Consider the following 24,973-nt stretch of genomic DNA (forward strand, 5'->3'; position numbering starts at 1 on the left):
TTTTCTTTCCAGTACAGTATGACATAATGCTTTAGAACATCTTTTAGTGTTCTGGTTTTGCAAAGAAGCAGCACAGCTCACAAGACTCCAATACATGACACCAGCCTATATTGGAGTCTTGTGAGCTGTGCTGCTTGTTTTTAAGTTATTTGGATACACCAGTTTGTAATTTAATAAACATTCTTTGTAGCTTCTTAACCACTTGAATTTTTTTATGACTTTTAAGTTTTAATATTTAAGATAACCAAGGACCCTATAAGAGCCCTGAGGAAGGCATTTTTATTTTGCCAAAACACGACCCTTGTTGGCACATTTTTATTTTATACTTGTGACTGTATACACCCTTTGTGGATTGTTCTTAAGATTCATTGTGTTAAAGTTATTTGGATGCTTAATTTCTTTGTAGAATCTTTTGGTGCTATTTGGATTTTGTTGTTTTGCACTATTATACTGATCAGGAATGGCTCTTGGCCAATTAAATAGCCGGCTAAGTACTAATATTAGTGTGAGATGGTCACAGAATATTAGCACTTATCATCTTGCCCAGTCACTGGCTATGTCAGGCAACAAAGCTGGTTAGTGCTGATATTCATTGCTATTCCCAAGAAATGTCCTGGTTTCTTTGAAAAATGTTTACCACTTTGAACTTGACAGTGTAAGCGGTACCATAAGCATATTGTAATTCTAATGGCTGACTGACGAAGTATAGCAGCCAGATAGACTGCATAAAATAACACATCTATCTTTGACCACTATAACTTAGTTGGTCAGCCAATGAATATCAGCTTGGCAGGCTATGTCACAAGCAGCTTAAAAAAAAAAAAATTCCTCTGGAAATTCAATGCCTGTCATTGGATATGGCCCAGCATTGAATTTCTAGGTTCTTTGTCAACCGTGGAAGATAACAGGCCTTCCTCCCACATTCTGATTATCAGGCCCCCAGTATTTAAGTGCCATGTTATCAAACAGGATGTAGCCAGAATATTGGTTTTTTTGTGCATACGTGCAACTAAAGAAAGGTCGTTCCTGCAGCGATTTACCACTGGACCACAAAGGATACCAAAAATATGTGGGGGAGGCAGGAGGGAAGTAAAAATTATTGGAAACAGCTGGAACAGGAGGTGGACACTGTCCCGGCCACTGCTGGACCTCCAGGTCTCATGGCAGGCCTGATGGAGGCCTGCAAGTCATTGGGAGGGAGGGATACAGAACCTGGCAGGGAGAAAGTGGGGCTGGGTGAAAAGCCTGGCAGGGCAGGGGAGAGAGGGAGTAAAGGGGCTGGATGCAGAGCCTGTCAGTGAAGGGGAGAGAATATGTGAAGGGGCTGGATGCAGAGCCTGGCCGAGCAGTGAGGGAGGGGGAACAGGGTACAGAGCCGGTGGGTCAAGGCAAGGTACTGCACTTGAATATTAACCCTCTGGTTTATATTTGAGTCAACCTTTTTTCCTCTTTTATTGGGGGGGGATTTTATCTTGGTTTATATTGGGGTCGATTTATATTCAAGTATATATGGTAAGCAGGTTATAGTGACATGTGTGCCTGGAACATTTTAATGTGATGTTTACAGCAGTACCCCCTAAAGTGTCCCTCTGCTCTGCTCAGATGTCTGTGTGGCCAGTTTGCAAAGAATGCTGGTTGCTTGGATGTCTCAATGACTTGTTTTTATAAGAACATAAGAAGTTGCCCCCGCTGAGTCAGACCAGAGGTCCATCTTGCTCAGCGGTCCACTCCCGCGGCGGCCCATCAGGCCTAGTGCCTGAACAGTGGTTCCTGATTAATTTTGTAATTTACCTCTAATCCCATCCCTATAATCTACCTTTACTCTTATCTGTACCCCTCAATCCCTTTGTCTTCCAAGTACCTATCCAAAGCTTCTTTGAACCCCTGTAGCGTGCTCCTGTTTATCACATCCTCTGGTAGCGCGTTCCATGTATCCACCACCCTCTGGGTGAAAAAGAACTTCCTGGCGTTTGTTCTAAACCTCTCCCCTTTCAATTTCTCTGAGTGCCCCCTTGTACTTATTGATCCCCTTAATTTGAAAAATCTGTCCCTGTCTATTTTTTCTATGCCCTTCATGATCTTGAAGATTTCTATCATGTCTCCTCTAAGTCTCCGCTTTTCCAGGGAGAAAAGCCCTAGCTTTTTCAGTCTGTCAGTATATGAGAGGTCCTCCACGCCCTTTATTAGCTTAGTTGCTCTTCTCTGGACCCTCTCAAGTACCTCCATGTCCTTCTTGAGGTACGGCGACCAGAACTGAACACAGTACTCCAGGTGCGGGCGCACCATAGCACGATACAGTGGCAGGATGACTTCCTTTGTCCTGGTCGTGATACTCTTCTTAATGATACCCAACATTCTGTTTGCTTTCCTTGAGGCCGTGGCACACTGCGCCGACGCCGTCAATGTTGTGTCTACCATCACTCCCAGGTCTCTTTCAAGGTCGCTCACCCCTAGCGCTGATCCCCCCATTTTGTAAGTGAACATCGGGGTTTTTTTCCCTATATGTATGATCTTGCATTTCCCCATTTTCTATTTGGACATTTTCGTATTCAAAAATGGCCAAAAAAGATAGACTCATTCATTGCCAAGATATCTAGATAGATCATTTAAAAATAAAAATATGATAGACATCTTACGATTTCGAAAACGAACATTTTCTCTACTGCATTTCTGGACATCTTTTCTAAAACATGCAAACTCAGATTTAGACTTCCTATCGAAAATGTCCTGCCGTATCAGTTAGTTTTGGTCAAAATCTGCTTCATAGTAATCAGCTAAACTTAACTGTTGTCTCACCTGCCCTGCAGGTCTTTACAAATCGATTGCTATGGTATTTATGTACACCCATAAAAGAAAAAAGTATACTGTACTATCCAAACACATTATTCTATCACAACTCAAACCAAATTAAAATAATGTGGTGTATAGTGTTCTTCTTTTGTAAAAAAAAAAAATAATAATTTCTCTTTACTTGTGCCTGTTTGGAGATCACATTCAAGAAATGAAAATGAAAAATAAAACACATTTTTAATGAATTGTTTTATTGACTGCCAGAACTCTCTTTTAGTGTTGGAAGTCAAGTATACCACCATCTGTTCACAGCTGGCCTATTTCTGTTATAAGCCTTAAATATTCTGAACTCCCTGTACAATACACAATAGTAGTTTTTAACAAAGGTATATGCCATAGATAATGATATATTGTTATCTCTTCCGAGAAATCAGTATTTCATTAAGTTCTATTTTGTGCAATTGTTCTTGGAATTTTTCCTTATGATGGAACATTCTTATATAAAGAGAATGTTTAATTTAATTTTTTTTTTAAAGCAACTATGCATTATGATACCCCCTCCTTTACAATGCCGCATTAGCGCTTTTAGTGCCGGCCGCCGCGGTAACAGCTCCAGTGCTCATTGAATTCATTTGAGCGTCCGAGCTGTTACCGCTGTGGCTGATGCTACAAATGCTACCGTGGCTTTGTAAAGGAGGGGGTATATCAGTACTGGAAGAAGAAATTACAAAGGAATGCACACAAAGTAACTTTATATATTGATAAGTCTTGGTGAGCTCCATGACTGACAATTCTGTATTACTTCTATGATCAATTACGGCCAATGCTGGGATAATGATTGCCAATGTGCTTCAAGGAAAAGCTAGAAAGAGAAAGGAAACAAATGTAATGATCCAACAGCTCATTACTACTCTTCATGATAAGCTTATTTATAGTAGCAGTGCCCAAGTATGTCATGGCAGAAAGCCCAATCATTGTCATTGGCTAGAGTCCAATTCATTTTTTGGTGGTTATTCTTCGTGTTTTATTTTCCCTGGCAGTGTTTTTCCCAGGACTGATAATGCCAGCTCATTGCTTTCCAAGGTTCATTTTTTTATGATCTCCATAATCACGTCACAGATTCAGAGAGGAAAAATGAAGATTGGACTTAAGCCGAGCAGCTCTGCCCTACAATCTAAAGCGATGTCAAGGGAGTATTTCATTCGATAATAGATGCCAAAGAGACACAGTTTATCATGTTTTCACTGTGGATGGGACACCTTTGATGCCAATGCTGATTTTCTGAGTGAAAAAGGGTATATACTATTTAATCTTGCTTTTATGGCTCCAGAAAGAGGATAGAATTAGAATCAGTAATGGAAATTCATGGATATATAGTAGATCCCTTCTGCTTTTGGCTGTGTTGTAACACATCCATAAAACAAAATAGTGTCAGCTTTGATGCCTTGCCAGTGCCATTTTGAAAATGAGGTCAGGCTGGGGACTCTTCCTGCCCCATTTCTATTATAGTAATCCTATAGAGGGAGTAAATGGAGTCTGAAGGAGAGTGCCACAGGGAAAGTATGGTGGGGCAGTTTTAATGTTTGGATTTCTTTTTTTTCATTTCTGAAATAAAATGAAAAAAAAAAATGGAGGGCTAAATTTTCATGTCATTTTCTAATGAAATGGAGCTTTTTGTTGCTTTTTTTATTTGATTAGAAAACAAAAGCACATCCCTATAAGGGACTCATAGTAAAGAAAAGAACAGGGAAGTTTTAAAGTTGAAAGAGATACAGTACTTAAAAGGACAGCTCCTAATTTCCAGTGGCCCCTCAGATGTACATCCTACAGTAACTTTAGGCACACACTTTCTAGTGAATGAAAGCCCACTAACTTGAAAATATGGGTTTTGTTTTTTGTTTTTTTTTTTACTATCCTGTGGTAGAAGGTTGCATTAGAATGTCCATACGTGGAATTTTCTGGTATGATAAGACTATTTTTACCACAGCAGGAAAATGTCTGATTTCCATTTTCCTTATTAATTACAATGAATTAATGTTGCATTAGTGTGCAGTCATTTTTTTAAAAAAAGCATATGAGCCCTTACTGAAACTTGTTTTGTAGGCTGTAAAGTCTCATGCACGAATCCTGTGCTAATCAGTTAGCACACGGCAATTTACAGTAGCTGTGCTAATTGATTAGCAAAGAAACACCCACTCTCTGTCCCCAGACACACACCCCTCTATGGAAAAATTTAAAATATTTTTTTAGTGCACGGTTTGCATGCGCAGATTAGGAACTAACCATAGGACACCTGAGTGTGTCTCAAGGTAAACCCTTTTAAGCTGTAGGAAACACACACCAGCACAATCTGCAGCTTAATAAAAAAGACTCCATGGTAACTTAAAATGGTTAATTCTATTTTTCTCTTTGTATAAGATGCTTAAACCTTTAAAAACTTACCCCTAAATGTAAAATGAAAAATAAAAAAAAGCTGATGGTGTTTTTGTCCACTAACACAGTGGTTCCCAACCCTATCCTGGAGGATCACCAGCCACTCAGGTTTTCAGGATAGCTCTAATGAATATGCATGGAGCAGATTTGCATGCCCGTCACCTCCATTATATGCCAATCTCTCTCATGCATATTCATTAGGGCTATCCCGAAAATCCGACTGGCTGGCGGTCCTCCAGGACAGAGTTGGGTATGGCTGCACTAACAGACCTATGTTTTTGTATCAGAGCCTGTGAAAAATCTAATTCAAATATCCTTAGGAGTGTTTTATGAATAATATTTAATAAAATCTAAACATTAGATTAAGTCCCCCTTTTATCATGCCACATTAGGGTTTTTTACCACCATGCAGCATGATAAAAAGGGGCCTAAGTTGTCTAAATTAAATGATCTAAACCTGATATTCCATGGCAGGTGTGCTTACCTGTCTTCTCTTCTACTTGGCTAATAGCTGCTGTCTTGGTGTGTGGCTGTTCTTTTGTCTTGGCAGCATCCAAGGCAGGGGTAGTGGCAGGCACATCGGCTTGTTTGGACTCCTCCTCCTTTGCTTGGGATCCATCAGCGTCTGAGGGGTGCAAGTTTTCACTGATACCCTGCGTGGTGGTGTCCTTGTCAGCCGCAGCCTGCTTCTCTTCCACAGGGGTGGTCTGAGATTGCTCTGCAGGTTTAGTGGCAGCATCCAGTACACCTTCTTTCTCCTGCTTTCTTTCTTCCGTTGGAGAGCTGTTGGTTTTCTTTCCTTCTATGGACTGGGGACCATCAGACTGAGACACTTCTGATACAGGTGCCTCACTCTTATGGTTCTCCACCTCAGCACGGATTTCATTCTTCTTCTCACCAACTTCGCCATTGATCTCAGGACCATTTTCCTTCTTGTCCCCCTTCAGCTTTTTCCTGATTATATGTCCACGGAAGCTAGCTTGGATTTTCGTAGCTGCCTTGTGGGCTTTGTCCTCTGGTTTGTTGGAACTATCTTGTTCGATCTTTTGGTCCACCTCATCATTTTTTTCAACCTGCAAAACAAACAAAAGGGAAATTAAACATATAACCTCTGTACTAAGGGCAGTTTAAGGCCTGCTATAGCTGTCAACCTCAGTACAGTATTTGACACTAAGCAAGGAGACTGGAATGTAAAACTGATAATCTAGTCATAGATTGCATCTTTGCCTTTTTTGGGTGCTCGCATTTACGCATGCATAAATGTTTAGAATTCTAGAGTTATGCACGATGACTGAACAGATAAATATTCTAACTCTGCTCTTAGATGCCTGGGAATAATGATAATTGTACAAATATTTCCAATCAAATATTGTTTATTAAAATTAATAGAATAATTTTGTTTCAAAAGGCATTTGTTCAATGGAGACGCATTACAATCAGACAAGTAAAATGCACCTTTTCTGAATCAAAATGGTCTCAGAGAAACTATTCTGGTTCGTTCATTTATGCACTCTTTCAATGATCAATATTACATCACTCCAGTCTACCAATCAGCCAGCAGAGGCTGTACTTATGTATTTGAACAAAGAAATACCTTTTAGCTCTTATAGGTACCAGGCTTAAAAAAAGTTTTACAAATTATATATTTGTTCACATCAATTTCTGAATATGCATAAAACGTTATAATTTACCCAAAGAAAACTCCCCTTCCCAGTATTCTTTAAAAGTTTGAATCAAAACAGTTCTCTGACCCTTCAGAACTCATACTTTGGAAAAAAAAAAGAAAGTTTCAAGTTACAGCAGAGAAAGTCCATACGACCCCCCTTAATGAGAATTCCTATACTGGGCTTAAAAAAGCCCTCCCATCACATCTAGAAAGACAAGCAGACCTCTTGGAATGTCAGATGTAAGAGAGTTTCTATGGTAACCTAGCTTAAAGGTCAGATAGGTCAAACTTCAGATGTTACCTCTCAGGATTTCTCAAAGTTTAAAATATAATAAAGTTTGCAAAACCAATTTTATGTTTAAACACATATATACAATCATCCTGGGATCCCAAATATTCACTCACACGCCACACGTCATATTTCATTAATATTTCAGGCAAATTCAATACTTCTTTAAAGCATATTTAAGAACTTTAGGCTTTCTTCTTTACCCAGCAATGGAATGCCAGGAACATCTGTTATCACTCAAGTCATGCGGTATGGCAGCCCAGACAAAGGACACCAGAAACCAGGGTCTTGAGCGGGAAAACTGCAATATTTCAGACAAAGAAAGACAAAGAATACTGAACAGAGAGAGAGATAGAGAGATTAATACCTCTATAAATGTGTTATACCAATACATACACCCAATTTCCATTCTGAACTTGCTTAATTCAGCAAATTACATAAAGATAATATTATTATACTTATCCTACTATTAATCTCTAGTTTTTCTGGCCTTGGCTGCAATCCATATTCAAATTTTTATATCTTTATACCTAACATTTCATAGACTCCTAATTGGGCATAGGCCTTATCTTCCACAAATGCATTACTAACTAAATTTACCCAGAATCATATGAAAAGTAGGTATCTTATATGTAGAAAAAATCTACACCATACTCAACAAAAATATCTTGCACACTATCCATTCCAATACAGCCTGCCACAGCATCCCCTGTCCATTAGTGCCACTACTCATGGCCTGTATTCTCTATATGGCTGCCGATCGTGTGTCAGTCATGCTATTGTGTCTTATAGAGAATCGTACCTTTGGGAAATATAGGCACCAGAAATGTAGGGCCAGGGATTTTCAGGCCTATATTTCTGGTGCCTATCTTTGTTGTGAATCATGCCTAAAAAAACACTTCCGCATTAGCCATGCCCACAGTGGCATTAGGCAGACTAAAACGCCTACATAAACATGATTTGGGGGCTGATTTTATAGGCGCCAGTAAGCATCTTGAAACTCAGTTACAAGCATAATTTAAATTACATTTTTTTACTAAGCTTCGATGCCGATTAGAAAATCCAGAACAATGTGCACATATCCACAAAAGTGCAAGCAGAGAACCTAGGTGCTATTCTGCAAATACCCAAATACCCCTGGATTCCATACATGGCACCCAGGATGTGAACCCAACTAAATTGGCTAATGAGCCAATTAGAGCCAATAATTGGGAGCTAAATGACACTAATATGAACCAAAGTGGATTTGGGTGCTCATCTTGCTACATGCTATTCAATAACAATGTGCAATCCCATAACTCGCAATTCAAAAGGAGTGTGACCATGAGAGGTGTGTGGGTGGATCAGGTGCATTCCTAAAATTAGTGCACAGTATTATAGAATACCAGGGATGTGTGCCCAGATTAGGTGCTGGGAATTACACATGGTTTCTGCAGGCATAAATCCTGCCAACCAAATCTGGACCCCCAAATCGGTATTTGTTGCTATTCTATAATGGGCGCTCATCTTTTCTGTAATAGGCTGGCAATTTTTCAGCATGTTTAAACCCAGCTAACAAACAAAAAGGAAATCCAACAGTGTCTGCAATTCAAGAACAGCAAGCAACAAACAAAAGAGAAAACTGCAGACAATATGTACAAGAGGCAGGCTGTGTTTATTAAACCAAATATGAAATGCGGTTACTATTGTCACCCTTTTTTTACAAACCCTGGGACCCGACACGGTTGTTTGTTCTTTTGTAAACCCAGCTTAACATCATGGATAGTCAAGCATACAAGACCCAAACTGGGTTCATGATCTACACCCCCCCTTTCCATTTTATCACAAAATTTAAAAAAACGATCACAATGAAATTAAAACTAGTTTTAGAGAAGCTGAGATATATAAACTCTGATATTAATTCAGGTAATTCTTCTAATTTATTCTTCTTGAACACTATAAGGTCAATACCCAATGTCAGTTTGTCTGGATAAAATTAACTGGATAACTATAGAACACCCCTCAGACACAATCAAAGTTGTATGGCTGTGCCATGAAATATCTTCAGTGCTGCCTTTATGGTAGTGGCTAAAGATGGTAGTGGGGAAGGCAGGTACCTGGTTTCTGTGGGAACTGCCAATGTTGTCCAAATATGAGTATTTATTGTGAATATTAGCCTATAAGAGTCTTTATTCCCTATTCAAGAGGATTACATCATTTGAAGAAATGAAATAAATAATTAGAATCTAGTAGTTTTACAAGAAACCCACTATGAAAAACCTAATGAGTTTCATCCTAAATTCAGGTGTGTAAATCATTCCTATTTCTCTTCTGTGGATAAGAAGAAGCAAAAGGTTGAACTTCTACTATCTACAAATATTTACTTTATCTCAGACATTGTACATAACGATTCAGAAGGAAGATATCTAAAGGGAAGTAAATAATAGAAATATGACTTTAGTTTTGGTGTTTTCCCCAGATGCTATTTTTTAATTATGCTTTTCTCTTTAACAAAAGGAGTTGGTTTGATCAGCAATTATTTTAACCTGCTATTAAACCCTGATGCAGATTTACATGGGTGAGAACTTGATAGTTACTGGACGATGATGGCTTTACCAGTGTCTGGAGATATATCCATTCACAAGGTGGAATAAAGTTTTCAATCTATTCCCCACCACATATACTCCAGAACTGATTTCACAGGGGGCAATTCTATAACTGGCACTTCGTGGATATGGCGAGAGCCTTTTCTGTAATGGAATCTAGGTGCTCAGATTCTGTTACAGAATCTTAGCGCAGCCCAGTATCAGCCACAAAGTTGTTATAGTGGAGCAGGTGACATGAATTATGTTTATGTTTGTTTATGTTTACTAAGATTTGATATATCGCTCCAGCATTTTACTGACCTAGGTGGTTTACAATGTAAGAATTGAATAATGAAAGGAACTCCACTGAAGACAGGAAAGATAGAGATAGAGACAAGATATGTACATTCCCGAGTATTCAGTGAGGATAAAAACAAAGATTACCCTAAAAACAAAAATAAAATAATAATTAAATTATAAATTAAAAAGATTAAACATTAATTAATTAAATTAAAAAATAAAATAAAATAAATTCCAGTCAGACATTAGGTTCTGATATTAGAAGTCTGCAGAGGCGACAAACCAAGAGAGAAAGAGGAACCAGCACTCAGCCATCCCCGACAGGGCTGTCCCATCGGCTGTATATCGCATCAGTCAACCACTGGTGCCTTTTTCTTCCTTAGGCTGGTAGTAATCTACTGGCTTGAATAGTTGGAAGCAGGAAAAATCAGTAGCCGCTAATGAGATTGGCCCATTACTGGAATGAGTTATAGGTGAAGCTGTTTCTCTTAAGAGCAGAGGAAAATTGTATGGGGATTCTTTTACAAAGGTGTGCTATGCTTTTAGCATGGTAAATATTAGTACATGCTAATTACGTGCTAAACGCTAATGCATGCATGTTATCCTATGGACGTGTTAGCGGTTAGTGCACATGTTGATTTTACGTGTGCTAAACACACGCTAAAAGGCTTAGCGCACCTTTGTAAAAGAGGGCCTAAGTCTTGCTAGCTAACACAGACATCCACACTAGAGAATGACATGGGGAAAAAATTTGTCCCCGTCCCCGTGAGCTCATCTCTGTCCCCGTCCCAACCCCGCGAGCTCGGTCCCCATCCCCGTCCCATCCCCGCCAACTCAGTCCCTGTCCCTGCCCCCACAAACCATCTGATCCCATCCACACAAACCATCGCCCTTCTGTGTTCCTATTTTCCCCATTTCTAATATCTCGCCTCTGTATCTATATACTCCCTCCTGTGTCCGGCATTGCCCACCCCCCACCCCTGTGTTCATATAACTCCCCATGTATCTCCCCTTTATGTTTCTGTCCCTATGCCCCCATGCACATAATTTCCCCCCATGTATCTCCCCTTTATGTTTCTGTCCCTATGCCCCCATGCACATAATTTCACCTGTTTCTCTTACATTCCTGTGTCCAGATTTCCCCTTTCTTCCTCTTCCACACCAATGTGTCTCTCTCCTCTACAACCCCATCTAGCTTCTTTCCCTTTTTCTCCTCTCGCTTCATCTGGCTCACCTGCCTGTCCTCCCCTTTCTCAATATTTGTCTCCCTCTTTATCCACTTGGCCCAGCATCTCTTTCCCTTTCACTCCCTCCTTCTTGCTGTGAGGGAACATATGCGGTCATGGATCGCGCAGTCCAGCAGCCCCCTCCGGCTCGATCGCCGCATCCTGCCATTTCCCTCCCTTCCTCACCCTCACCTTATGTGGCAAATTTAATTATTCTTCTTCCAGCGGCACACACGCTTTCAACAAGTCGCACACGCATGGCTGCTTCAGTTGAATCTTCTCCTCTGACGCAACTTCCTGTTTCCGGTTGCGTCAGAGGAGGATTCAACTGAAACAGCCACGCCTGCATGCGACTTGTTGAAAGTGTGCATGGCGCTGGGAGAACCATAATTATATTTGCCACATAAGGTGAGGGGGAGGGAGGGAAATGGCAGGATGCGGTGATCGGGCTCCTGGACCGCGCGAACCGTGACCGCACGTCTTGTTCCCTTCACTGCGGAGACAAGACGATTCACCACTGCACTGCTTCTGACACTTGTGAGAGTTCCTATGGGAGAAGCAGATAGCATTCAGTGCGCAGGTCTCCTCTAAAAACCGCTATCACGGTTTTGTAAAAGGTGGATTTGTTTTTGTTCATGAACTGAAGTGCAGATTTAAATACGAAAAAAATAAATTGCAGTTATTTGTAAGATGAGAAAGAAGTGGGAGGAATGAATTTGGACTCAGTATATTTATAGTCTTACCTGCTCGCTATTGGAACTAAAAAATAAGTTTCAGATAAGTGTTTTGATTGAAAATGGGTGCCATTTCAATATTTGTCGAAAAATGAGTATGGAGAGCAACTATGTAGTCATTTTCGGAGCACTATCACTATCACGGTATAAGAATTTGAATACGTTATAGTTGTTTTTTAAGTGATATTTTAAAATGTGGATTTTTGAAAAAATATAACCCCCCCCCCCCCTTTTACAAAACCTCGAAAGCGGTTTTTAGCTCCAATAGGCACGCTGAATGCTCTGTGCTGCTCCCAACACCCATAGAGTTCCTATGAGCGTCGGGAGCAAAACAGGGGATATTTCAGCAAAAGATCGTTTCGGGATTGAAGGATTGGAATATATAATAACCCGGGACTATATGATATATTTAACTCCTGTTTTGAGATATAAGAGTTATAATTGCATATCAGCAGTTACCACCAGCCATAGACCCAGCATAACTGCAGTCATACAAATGAGGCAGAGACACATGGGGGCAGATATTAAGACCACAGTAATCCCAAATTTTCAATACCAGCCACAGGCATTGAATGTCGGGTCGAGGTTCGCCGCTACAGACTTAGCCAGCCAAGTCGATATTCAGCCTAACAGCCTAAGATAGTCCTGCTTTTTAGGTGAGCCTATCTAGCCACTGAATATTGGTAGCCGCTGAATATTGGCAGTGACCGGTTATGTTATGTCATACAAATTTCAGCAGCTAGCCGGCTATATGCTATTTGGATGGCCAGAAGTCATTCCTGTCTGGATGGAACTTACAGTACCTTATAAATTATGTGCATAAGTGGGAGCCCTTCCCATTGTCCCACATGTACGCCCTTTTCTTGCTATGCTACTTATGAGCATCCTTAAAGGAAACACTCAGGCGGCCTGCAAGCACTTTCCCAGGAGTACCTTACAAGACTGGGAATCCAAATGGTAAATTAAATTTAATGTGAACAAATAAGTGATGAAATCTCTCTTATCTGTACCCTACTCCTCTTCAGCCATCTTTGACTACATTCCTTCTCTCTTGCTGCAACATATGCCTGGAACAAACTGCCTGAGTCAGTATGTCAAGTTCCATCCCTAGCAGTATTCAAATCCAGGTTAAAAGTTCACTTTCTTAAAATTGCTTTTTAACTCGCTTGTAGAGAACCCAGTGGCATAGTAAAGGGGGGCAGGGGGGGCAGTCTGCCCTGTGCGCCATCTTGGTGAGAGCGCAGGCACCTATCCTCCTCTCTGCCCCCCTGCTCCTGCCCCACCCCCCACTGTTGCGCATGCACATCTCTTCCTCATACTTCTGTAACATTCCTGGCGTGAGCAGCAACCCCCAAGCTGATGTCACTTCCAGGATCTGAGACTAGGAAGTGACATCAAAGGAAGATCTGACGCTTGGGGGTTGCTGCACTCGCCAGGAATGTTACAAAGATATAGGGAAGTGAAGCGGCATGCACATGGCAGGAAGGGGCGGGGAAGGAGCATGTGGAGGTGGGGGGGCAGAGAAGAGATCAGGCGAGGGGCACTACCGCCCCGGGCACCTCTCACCCTCACTATGCCATTGAGAGAACCCATGCCTGAGAACCCGCCTAACTCCCTAACCTCCTACTTGTAGTGTTTGTTTGATTAGATTGTAACCACTACTGAGTAGGAACTGTCTCATGAATGTTTAATGTACAGCTCTGCATACATTTAGCAGCACTATAGAAATGATAAGTAGGAGGAGGAGGAGGATTCCACTTTCAGAGTCACTACCCAGGAAAAGGATCTAAGTATCATTATTGATGATACACTGAAATGCTCTGCTTATTGTGCAGCAGTGACCAAGAAATCAAATAGAATATTAGGATTATTAGGAAAGGAAAGGAGAATAAATTGAGAATTTTTTTTTTAAATTCTTTATTAATTTTCAAGCTTTGACAGTGTATTACAATTAATATAACTTTAACAGGTTGCATAAAATACACCAATATTACACATGTTATTAAAGAAAACATCCATTTTCCCACCCTTCCTCCCAATTAATATATTAAATCATATTATTTATTACAATATTATATTTAAATATTTTTAAACTCTTCCAAATACTTTCCCCTCCCCTCCCCCCACCCTGGATGTGTAAGGAATTCTAAGAAATAAAAGATATATCTCTATTTTTGTATGTTAACAAATGCAGTCAATGGGCTCCATAATCTCGGAGAGAGCGAGACCAAAAGGCTTTGAGCATGCGCAAATGCTCAAAGCCTAGTCCAGCCCGGCAGAGGAAGAAGGAGGATCTCTCTCGCACCGCCCGGCCCAGCCCAGCCCAGCCCAGCCCAGCCCAAACCAACGAGGGAGGATCTTCGGGTACTGGCACTGGCACATGCTGTGCATTGGTGCTGGTGCCGGTGCTCAATCGGGTAAGAGTTGTATTTGCAGTGCTGGGGGGGGATGTAGGATCGCGGGGGAGGGGGGGTTACGCAAGCGGGGGGGGGGTGGGGTGGGGAGGAGGATGCCGGTTCGCAGGGGGAATGCCGGATCAGAATGTTAAAAAAAAATTGTAAAACGTGCTCACACGTATAATGCGCATGGTTATGCACGGTTTGTAAAATCGTGTATAACGCGCGCGTTATATGTGTGAAAATACGGTAGTTAAGTCTGTCATAACATTTCCATTTCCTTGTGATCATTTGGATGGCTATTCCTGTCATGATCAATAAAAGATGGCTCTTGTATTTATCCTAAGCAGGCTTTACCTGTAACAACGTATCACAAATTATGGTTTCATAAGATAAAGGAATAGATGATTCAAAAATAATATTTATCTGTCCCCAAATTGACCTCCAGAAATTAAGTATCAGTGGAAAAAAATATAACATATGATCAAGAGTCCCTATATTAATATGACAATGCTAGCATCTGTTAGACTTAGAATTATCTATTTTTTGTAATCTAACTGGGGTCCAAAAAAATCCTATGTAATAAAAATAACCAATGTTTGTCTCATAGATGCTGATGCTGTACATTTCAACCTCCAAGTCCAAATTCGTGGCCATCGAGATACAGAAATGCACTGTTTTCAGAGTCACTTCCCAGGAAAAGGATCTAGGTATCATTATTGATGATACATTGAAATCCTCTGCTTATTGTGCAGCAGTGATCAAGAAATCAAATAGTATATTAGGATTATTAGGAAAGGAAAGGAGAATAAATTGAGAATGTTATAAAGCTTTTGTATCGTTACATGGCGTGAAACACCTCAAATATTTCATGCAATTCTGGTCACCACATCTCAAAAAAGATATAGCGGAATTAGAAAAATTATAGAGAAGGGCACTAAAATTACAAAAGAAGTAGAATGAATCCTCTATAACAGGGGTGTCCAACCTTTTGGCTTCCCTGGGCCGCATTGGCCAAAAAAAATGTTTCTGGGGGCCGCACTAACGCGCAAAAGCTGCAGCAAGACAGAGGATGGAGCCGGAAAGACGGTAAGCACCCGGGGGCAGCAGACAAAAACACTACATCGCCCTTGACCGGGGCCGCACAAAATACTTCACGGGGCCACATGCGGCCCTTGGGCCGCAGGTTGGACACCCCTTCTCTATAAGAAAAGGTTAAAGAGGCTGGGGCTCTTCAGCTTGGAGAAGAGACAGCTGAGGGGAGATATGATAGAGGTCTATAAAATCCTGTGTGGAATGGAATGGGTAGATGTGACTCAGTTTACTCTTACCAAAAATACAAGAACTAGTAGTGCATTTAGAATAAATTGGAGAAAATATTTATTTACTCAATATGTAAGTGGAGGGGCATTTTCAATAGGACATCTAAGGGCTCCTTTTACGAAGACGCGTTAGTGGTTTAACGTGCGTAATAGCATGCGTTAAACTGCCAGCTGCACTAGCCGCTACCACCTCCTCTTGAGCAAATGGTAGTTTTTCGGCTAGCACGGGGATTAGCGCATGATGAAAAGTCATGTGCGCTAAAGCCGCTAATGCGGCTTCGTAAAAGGAGCCCTAAGTCTCATTTTGGATGTTGACCTACATTTAAGGCGTCTGTTAGAAAAAAAAAAAAGACATGATTCTCTACAGGACACCAATGCGTTTTTGGCACACGATCAGCGGTTGCTTCTCAGGTGGCCTCCAAGATTGGAGTCAAAAATCAGGCCCTAAGGGGCTCATAATCAAAAGTTTAAAATACCCCAAAACCAGTCTGTCAGCACTTAGATGCCCTAATAGCAGGGACGTCCAAATGCCGATAATCAAAACCAACTTTCTGGAGGATTTAAGGCATAATCTCCCCTTACTCCCCCAGTGGTCGTGACTCTTTCCACCACCCAAAGAATGAACACCCCCCCCCACCAAAAAAAAACACCTCATAGGCTTCCCATCAGCTTATCACAGCAGATGAATCCCCATCAGCTGAGCTGGTTTCAGGGATTCCTGACAGCTCAGCTGATGGGGATTCCCCCTGGCAGGATTAGCTGAGCCGTGGAACCCTACACCCCTCCCCATGACATCCCTGACATAACCCTGAATACCCCACATCCTCCTGATATCCCGTACCTCCCCCTCACATCCCGACATCCCCCTCACAACCTGACATCCCCTGATATCCGCAGTAATATCTGCAGTAACCATTTTCTCTTCCTCTCTCTAAGAGATCCCACGTGACTATCCCAGGCTTTCTGATTATCACCCTTTCTGTAAAAAGTATTTCCTTAGATTACTCCTAAGCCTATCACCTCTTAACCATCCTATGCCCTCTTATTCCAGAGCTTCCTTTCAAATGAAAGAGACTCGACTCATGTGCATTTACATCACGTAGGTATTTAAACTAAACTAAACTAAACCTTGGGTTTATATACCGCACCATCTCCACGAATGCGGAGCTCGGCACGGTTTACAGGAAGAAAGATGAGAGAGGAACTACAGTGGAGAGATTAAAGAGTTAGGTGTAAAGGGGGAAGGTGAGAGGCCTAAGAGGGGGGAAGTGTTACAGTTTTGAGAATAGCCAGGTTTTTAGGTGTTTGCGGAAGAGTTGGAGGGAGCTTGAGGTTCTATGTCTCTATCATATCTTCCCTCTCTCACCTTTTCTCCAAAGTATACATATTGAGATCTTTAAGTCTGTCCTTATATGCCTTATGACAAAACCACGCACCATTTTAGTAGCCTTCCTCTGGACCAACTCCATCCTTTTTATATCTTTTTGCACGTGCGTTCTCCAGAATTGTACACAATATTCTAAATGAGGTCTCACCAGAGTCTTATACAGGGGCATCAATACCTCCTTTTTCCTACTGGCCATACCTCTCCCTATGCACCCTAGCATCCTTCTAGCTTTCGCCATCACCTTTTCAACCTGTTTGGCCACCTTGAGATCATCACATACAATCACACCCAAGTCCTGCTCTTTTGTCGTGCACTTAAGTTCTTCACCCCCTAAACTGTACTGTTCCCTTGGGTTTTTGCAGCCCAAATGCATGACCTTGCATTTCTTAGCATTAAATTTTAGTTGCCAAATTTCAGACCATTCTTCAAGCTTCACTAGGTCTTTCTTCATGTTATTCACATCATCCAGTGTGTCTACTCTATTGCAGATTTTGGTATCATCCGCAAAAAAGCAAATCTTACCCAACAGCCCTGCAGCAATATCGTTTGTAAAAATGTTAAAAAGAATCGGCCCAAGAACAGAACCTTGAGGCAACAAGAAAGCTTTTATTTTTCTAGAGACCTGAGTCTGTTTCCTCACAGACTCAGGAAAGGCACAAACAATTGCTGAGTTTTCATAGCCTTAAGTCACTTCCACATTTATTTTCCTTATGGACCTGGCTTACCCTGCTTCAGTAGAGACCTGTTACCCCTGGAGGTTCTTGCACACTTCCCAAACCTTTCCAAGGCTTCCTTAGCCTACAGCTAGGAAAGGGAAAATCTCTCTCTTACCAGGACTTCTTCCTTCCTCAGAGACTTTTCTCTCTTGTGTGGACCTCTCTCCAATGATTCTCCTCTGTGGCAGATAAATGCCTCCGTCCTCTGACTCAGCAGGGTTACCTTCTTAAGATAGCTCAGCACTGAGCTGTAAAGCTTAGGGCGGTCTGGGACATATAGCATGCTTAGTCTTGGGTTGGCAGCCCCTGCAGTATGGAGGTGGAATGGTAGCATTAGCAGAAGATAACTCCTTACTCTTTCACAAAGTAATATATTATTTTTTTATAGTAACCTACCTAGACTAGTAACTGAAACATATTTCTGTTTCCTAATGAAACTGGTGACTGTTTTATATTACTTTTGAAAAATAAATTACCCAACACTAGTTACTCGCTACTTTTAAAAGTAATATATTACCAGTGATATGATACCAGTAATATATTACTAGTACTATTGCTTTTCTTAGCCTTTCTTTCAAATACTTCCTTTTTACTTTGACAATTGGCATTCTTTCCTCTCAGATTTAGATTTTTTGTCTATTGTTCACTGCTTTGTTATGTCCTCAGGAAAGATGGCCCATCTTATTCAATCTATATATATAAAATCGGAGGTATGTATGTGTGTATGTATGTATGTATGTGTGTGTGTATGTGCCGCAATCACGCAAAAACGGCTTGACCAAAACTTGGTATGCAGATCCCTCACTACCTGGGATGATATGTTCTGGGGGTCTCGCGGCCCACCTGCACACATGGGCGGAGCTACAAACATAAATTCAGATATCACCCATTCATGTCAATGGAAAAAATGTAAAAAGCTGCCATTCTCACAGTAATTCAAAAACGGCTTGACCGATTTGAACGAAACTTGGTATGCAGATCCCTCACTACCTGGGGTGATATGTTCTGGGGGTCTCGCGGCCCACCTGCACACGTGGGCGGAGCTACAAACAGAAATTCAGATTTCACCCATTCAAGTCAATGGAAAAAATGTAAAAAGCTGCCATTCTCACTGTAATTCAAAAACGGCTTGACCGATTTGAACGAAACTTGGTATGCAGATCCCTCACTACCTGGGGTGATATGTTCTGGGGGTCTTGCGGCCCACCTGCACATGTGGGCGGAGCTAGAAACAGAAAATCAGATTTCAACCATTCATGTCAATGGAAAAAATGTAAAAAGCTGCCTTTCTCCCTGTAATTCAAAAACGGCTTGACCGATTTGAACGAAACTTGGTATGCAGATCCCTCACTACCTGGGGTGATATGTTCTGGGGGTCTTGCGGCCCACAACTCTATGTTGCTTGCTCAAGGGTGGGTTCACCCAAGAATTTATATGTTCTGGCTCCAGGAGGTGAAACTAAAATTGTTGTTTATAATCACGTTTTGCGTTAGTTGTATTGTATTCATTTTGTCAAATATTTCACATTATAATTTGAATATTGTACTTTTTATTAAGCTGTAAAAAATAATTTCATTCACCACTATAAAGTATCTTTATTTGAATCCATTTACAGTGTTATTGCTATAATTAAATACCCGTGCAACGCCGGGGCATCAGCTAGTATTTAATATTTTCATCAATGACCTAGAAGAAGGAACATCCAGTGATATCATCAAGTTTGCAGTCAACACAAAGCTATGCCGGGCAATCAGATCACAGAAGGATAGTGAGGAACTCCGAAATGACTTGTGTCAGTTAGAGAAATGGGCGGAGAAATGGCAGATGAAGTTTAATGTGGAAAAGTGCAAAGTAATGCATTTAGGCGGAAAGAACAAGGAACACGAATATAGAATGTCAGGTGCGACTCTGGGTAAAAGCGAACAAGAAAAGGACCTGGGTGTACTGATAGACAGGAGACTGAAACCATCAGCACAATGCGCGGCGGCGGCAATGAAAGCGAATAGAATGTTAGGCATGATAAAGAAGGGAATCACTAGTAGAGCGGAGAAAGTTATAATGCCGCTATATAGAGCAATAGTCAGACCACACTTGGAATACTGTGTCCAACATTGGTATCCCAACCTAAGGAAGGATATAAAACTGCTGGAGAGGGTGCAGAGACGAGCAATGAAGTTAGTAAAAGGTATGGAGAACTTGGAATACAAGGAATGACTTAAGAGACTAGGATTGTTCTCCCTTGAGTAAAGGAGACTGCGAAGGGATATGATCGAGACCTTCAAACTAATAAAAGGAATCGACAAAATAGAGCAGGAAAAAAAAGTTATTTACAATGACCAATGTGACACGGACAAGAGGACATGGACTGAAGCTAAGGGGGGACAAGTCCAGGACAAATATCAGGAAGTTCTGCTTCACGCAACGAGTGGTGGATACCTGGAATGCTCTCCCAGAGGATGTTATTGCAGAATTCACCGTTCTAGGATTTAAAAGCAAATTAGATGCACATCTCCTTACGAGAGGCATAGAGGGATATGGGTAACTTAATTTACGCCAGGTGTATACCTGGCAGGGCCTCCGCATGTGCTGATCGCCGGACTTGATGGACCATAAGTCTGATCCGGTGATGGCAGTTCTTATGTTCTAATAAGTTATTAATTAGTAATATATTACTTGCCCAACACTAGATATTTTCTATTTCATTCTCCATTCTTTTCCTACACATTCTTAACATTCTCTGTGCATTTTTGACTGCCACCACTGTCATACATTGGGCAGAGATTTTAAAGTGTTAACTGTGGTGACGCCTATATCCTTTCCCTGGGTTGTAATTCCTAACATACAACCTAGCATCATGTAGCTATAATTTGGGCTATTCTGCCCAATATGCATCATTTTGCATTTCTCCACATGAAATTTCAACTGCCATCTGGATGCCCAGTCTTTCTGTCTAGCAAGGTCTTTCTACAATTTCTTACAATCCATTTTTTATTCAACAACGCTGAATAATTTTGTATGATCTGCAAATTTAATAAGCTCAGACATTGTTTCCATTTCTAGAACATTTATATATATATTAATAGCACTGATCTTGGTACAGATCTCTGGGGAAATTAAGATTAAAATATTTGAGTGAATTATTTGAACTAAATGAAGATTTCAAATATTAAATAATTGTACCTAGGTTGTTGGAGAAATTTTCAAGAAGAATTGAAGAATGTGGTACAAAAAATGGTATAGAATGGGTACAAGTGGATCCATTTTTTACTTCATCAAAAATTACAAAGACTAGGGGACACTTGATGAAATTAAAAGGAGATACTTTTAAAACCAATAGGAGGAAAACTATTTTTCACTCAGAGAATAGTCCAAGACTGATGCAGGAGAATGCAGCTGGTGGTACAGAAGATTTAGTGTTCTAATCCATTTTTCCTGTTGTCAGTACCTCTCTTGCCCATATGGTTCATAGCTCATACCCTACCTGGTGCTCTGCAGATTTCAATTGCACACTAGGAAAGATACTGGTGACAGGAAAGACAGAGAAGCACCTAGCCTGCTATTGACTCTACTCTCCTTCTGTCTAGTGGAATCAGACATCAGAATGTGGGGAAGGAATTAGAGAGGTGGGAGAGAAAAGAGAGATGACAGCCATGTCTGTGAGCAGTGGGCAGAGATATTAAACTGGTGTTTAAAAAATCAGAGCCCAGATTCATACCATCCTATTTTCCATTTTTATAACTATTTTATTAGATTTATAATATAAAATAAAACTGATATACAGTGTAAGTAGAACTACATACAAATAGTAACATCAGAAAACACTAAAGTACTACATATCTATTCTCAAATAACCCACTGGCTCCCTATGTCCTGGATGTGGATGAAGGATTTCACTGAGACCAGATCTGAAAGGGTTCCATACTGAGAAAATATACAGTTTTAAAGAGATTTAACGTTTCTTTAAATTTCTGGAAATCTCCAGTTTTTATTGCCATCTCTCTTTCAAAACAATAATACAAACATACTGTTTCCCACCAGAATGAGAAATTCAAACAATCCCACCCTTTCCAATTTCTCGTTATCATTTGTAATGCAATACCAGTCATTACAATTAGCAATCTACATTTATTTGCTTTAAGTGGACATTTAGTAATCAAAGAAATGCCAAAGATAATCACACCATAAGACAAGGGTATGGTCACCTCAAGGACGAGCATAATTTTGCTCCATATAGACCTTCAAAAGGTATATATTAAAGGACAATGAAACAAAAGATGATCTAAAGTTCCTGCCTCAATTTGACAGTGCCAACATCTATTGGAACGTGTGTTATCTACTTTTTGTAACATTACCGGAGTCCAAAATATTCTGATTAACAAAAAATAAAGTTTTGTCTCGTTGAAACAGAAGCTGTACAGTAGACTCTTTTATTCCAAAGTCGGGGCCACATAGCAGGAGAAATGTGTTGTATTTCCGAACTCCAGATATCACACAATCCTCCTGTAGTTTTTTTAGGTAAGTATTCATTTATCAACTTATACCATGCAGAGTCCTCATGACCTTCAGACGCTACTTGGAAACAGAAAAATGGAAAACTGTGTTGACCATTCAAAGTATGCAAATCAGGAATTCCACTTATGATCGCCTGTTTTAATTGCATCCATTTAAAATATTGAGTAGATTGTAAACCAAATTTCTGTTTCAAGTGAAGAAAAGATACCAATTTATCTTGATGACATACATCTTCTAGGGTCCTAATCCCAGTTTGCAACCATGTTTTCCATAGAATTTTTGTTAAGCCATAATGACTGATATTTTGTTTTCATAACCGGAGTCAGAAGAATAGTATCTTCCATGTGAACTGAAAAATCAAATTTTCTTTATATATTCTTGGAAGGGTAATACTCTGTCTGCTGCTGAGGAAGTCAGCTTGAACATTGTCAACTCCCACCACATGTGCTGCTGATAGCACCTGGAAGTGACGTTCCGCCCACAGACAAGGGAGGTGGGCTTCCTGAGCTAGAGGTGTGCTCTTGGTCCCTCCCTGGTGACTGACACAGGCTACTGCCATCACATTGTCAGAGAAGACCCTGATCGCATGGCCCTCTAGAGTCTTCTTCAATCACACCATAGCCAGCTAAATCCGCAGCAGAACACCCTTGCAGACTGATTGCGGGAGAAGCCACCAATCCATGCTGGCCTCCAGAATCCAGGGAAGACAGGGAAGCATCCCTGTGCAGAGCTCAGCGAGAGAGTAAGACATGCTGGAGAGGATGCATGTGCACCCTCGCCCAAGGAACCAAATCCAATGTGGCAGCCATGAACCCCAGGACCAGAAGGGAAGAAATCTGGGTGTACAGTTTCTGTCTGCATGCTTTTGGAAGATAGACGCAGCCTACAGCCGTGTCGAAGAGAACTCCCAGATATTCCAGAGACTACGAGAGCATCAGATTACTCTTTCTGTAGTTCACAATCCAGCCCAGGTCCTCCAGAACCTGGTTCACCTGATCCACTGTGTGCTGACCCTTGGCCAACGAGGTAGCCTTGAGCAGCCAGTTATCCAAGTAAGGGTGTACCTGTAGATTCATTTTCCATAAGTAAGCTGCCATGACAACCATCACCTTGGTGAAGATACAGGGAGCCTTTGCCAGCCTAAAAGGCAGAGCCGAGTACTGATAATGATTTTCCAAAACTTGAAACTGCAAGTATTTGCAGTGGGCTGGAAATATTAGAATGTGCAAGTAAGCTTCCCTGAGATCCAGAGATGTGAGGAACTCTCCCAGGGCCTTACTACACCACTGTGTGTGCCCCAATTTCATGCACAATTTAATTGAATAACAAACCAATTAGCACTGATAATTGGGTACTACAGTACTAATTGGCAACAATTAGAATTTATAAGCGCATCTTGGTAAGCATATTCTATAAAGATGCACATGAAATTCTAGTACTTGCATCTGAAAATGAGGTATGGCCATGGGCAGATCATGGGTATTCCAAGAATTTTTATGCACTGTTACAGAACACGCCAGATCCATGCCTAATTTAAACACAGGGATTCCTGGTATAAATCCTCAAGCCTAAATGTTAGGCACAGATCCTAGTGCTAGGCACTATTCTATAAATGTGCCCAACTCAGAGCACTGTTTATAAAATAGCACTTAGAGCTCTTTTTTTTCAGCGTCATACAGTAGACTCTCTGTTAACTGGAATTCAAGCAACCAGAACTCTCAAGCAACCAGAAAAAAAATCAAAGAAATGCTGTAATACTTTAAATACAAATGAAAATAAAATCAATTCCAGGTGGAAAATTAAGTGTGAACTTGGTACGCCACACCTGAGTACACCCATGCTTTGCCTACCACATGTTCAGTAGTTTGTCTGGAGCAGTTTATGGTATGGCAAAGTATGGGGTATAGTATTAGTTAGGCCTATTTTTAATAGTAACTCTCAAGTAACCAGAAACTACATTTATCAGGCATCTATCAATCCCCATGAGTACCAGTTAACTGAGAGTCTACTATATATAGAATTCTGTCCTTCACAATCAATTTTTCCCCTATTACTGGTACTAATCTGACAGCTGCATTTTATATTAGTTGGAGTTATTTTGAACTATTCTGTGTCAATGCTTGACATAGGGGTCCTTTTACTAAGGCGCACTAGCCGTTTTAGTGCGCGTAAAATATTAGTGCATGCTAAACGCTAACGTATCCATTATAGTCTATGAGCATGTTAGCATTTAGCTATAATGGCTAGCGTGCCTTACCCCTTCTTTTACTAAGGTACGCTAACCGATTAGCGCGCACTAAACCCTAATGCATCCATAGACTAACTTAGTAAAAGAGGGCTTAGTAAAAGGACCCCATAGTGAGTTGCAGTAGTCCAACAAACTGGTGATCAATGCATGATCTACTTTTAGTTTAAAAAGGTTACAGCTGGCAAATCATTCTTATTTGAAGAAAGCCAGAATGGAAAAAAAGTACCAGTCTGAGATGTAAATCACAAAGAGGAATCACAACAAAATCCCAGGGTTACCATTTCATCAGGCAGAGGAAGTACTTTTCATGTAACATCGGATTTAACATTAATGGCTTATGTGTCCATGAGAGCCATGTAGCAGAAGATTTTTCAGCATTCAAAATTAAAT

General features: G+C 40.8%; 1 protein-coding gene across 1 annotated transcript in view; it reads right to left on the reverse strand.

The window, feature by feature from the left end:
- The window catches only part of GAP43 (growth associated protein 43), a 198,538-nt gene that overhangs the window by 93,069 nt on the left and 80,496 nt on the right, over positions 1 to 24,973 (reverse strand). The window contains exon 2 of the mRNA XM_033940143.1: positions 5,708 to 6,296. Within this exon, the coding sequence (XP_033796034.1) occupies positions 5,708 to 6,296 (589 nt within the window). The remainder of the gene's footprint in view (positions 1 to 5,707; positions 6,297 to 24,973) is intronic.

The sequence above is a fragment of the Geotrypetes seraphini genome, chromosome 4, assembly GCF_902459505.1.
Source record: "Geotrypetes seraphini chromosome 4, aGeoSer1.1, whole genome shotgun sequence".
In the NCBI taxonomy this organism is placed as follows: domain Eukaryota; kingdom Metazoa; phylum Chordata; class Amphibia; order Gymnophiona; family Dermophiidae; genus Geotrypetes; species Geotrypetes seraphini.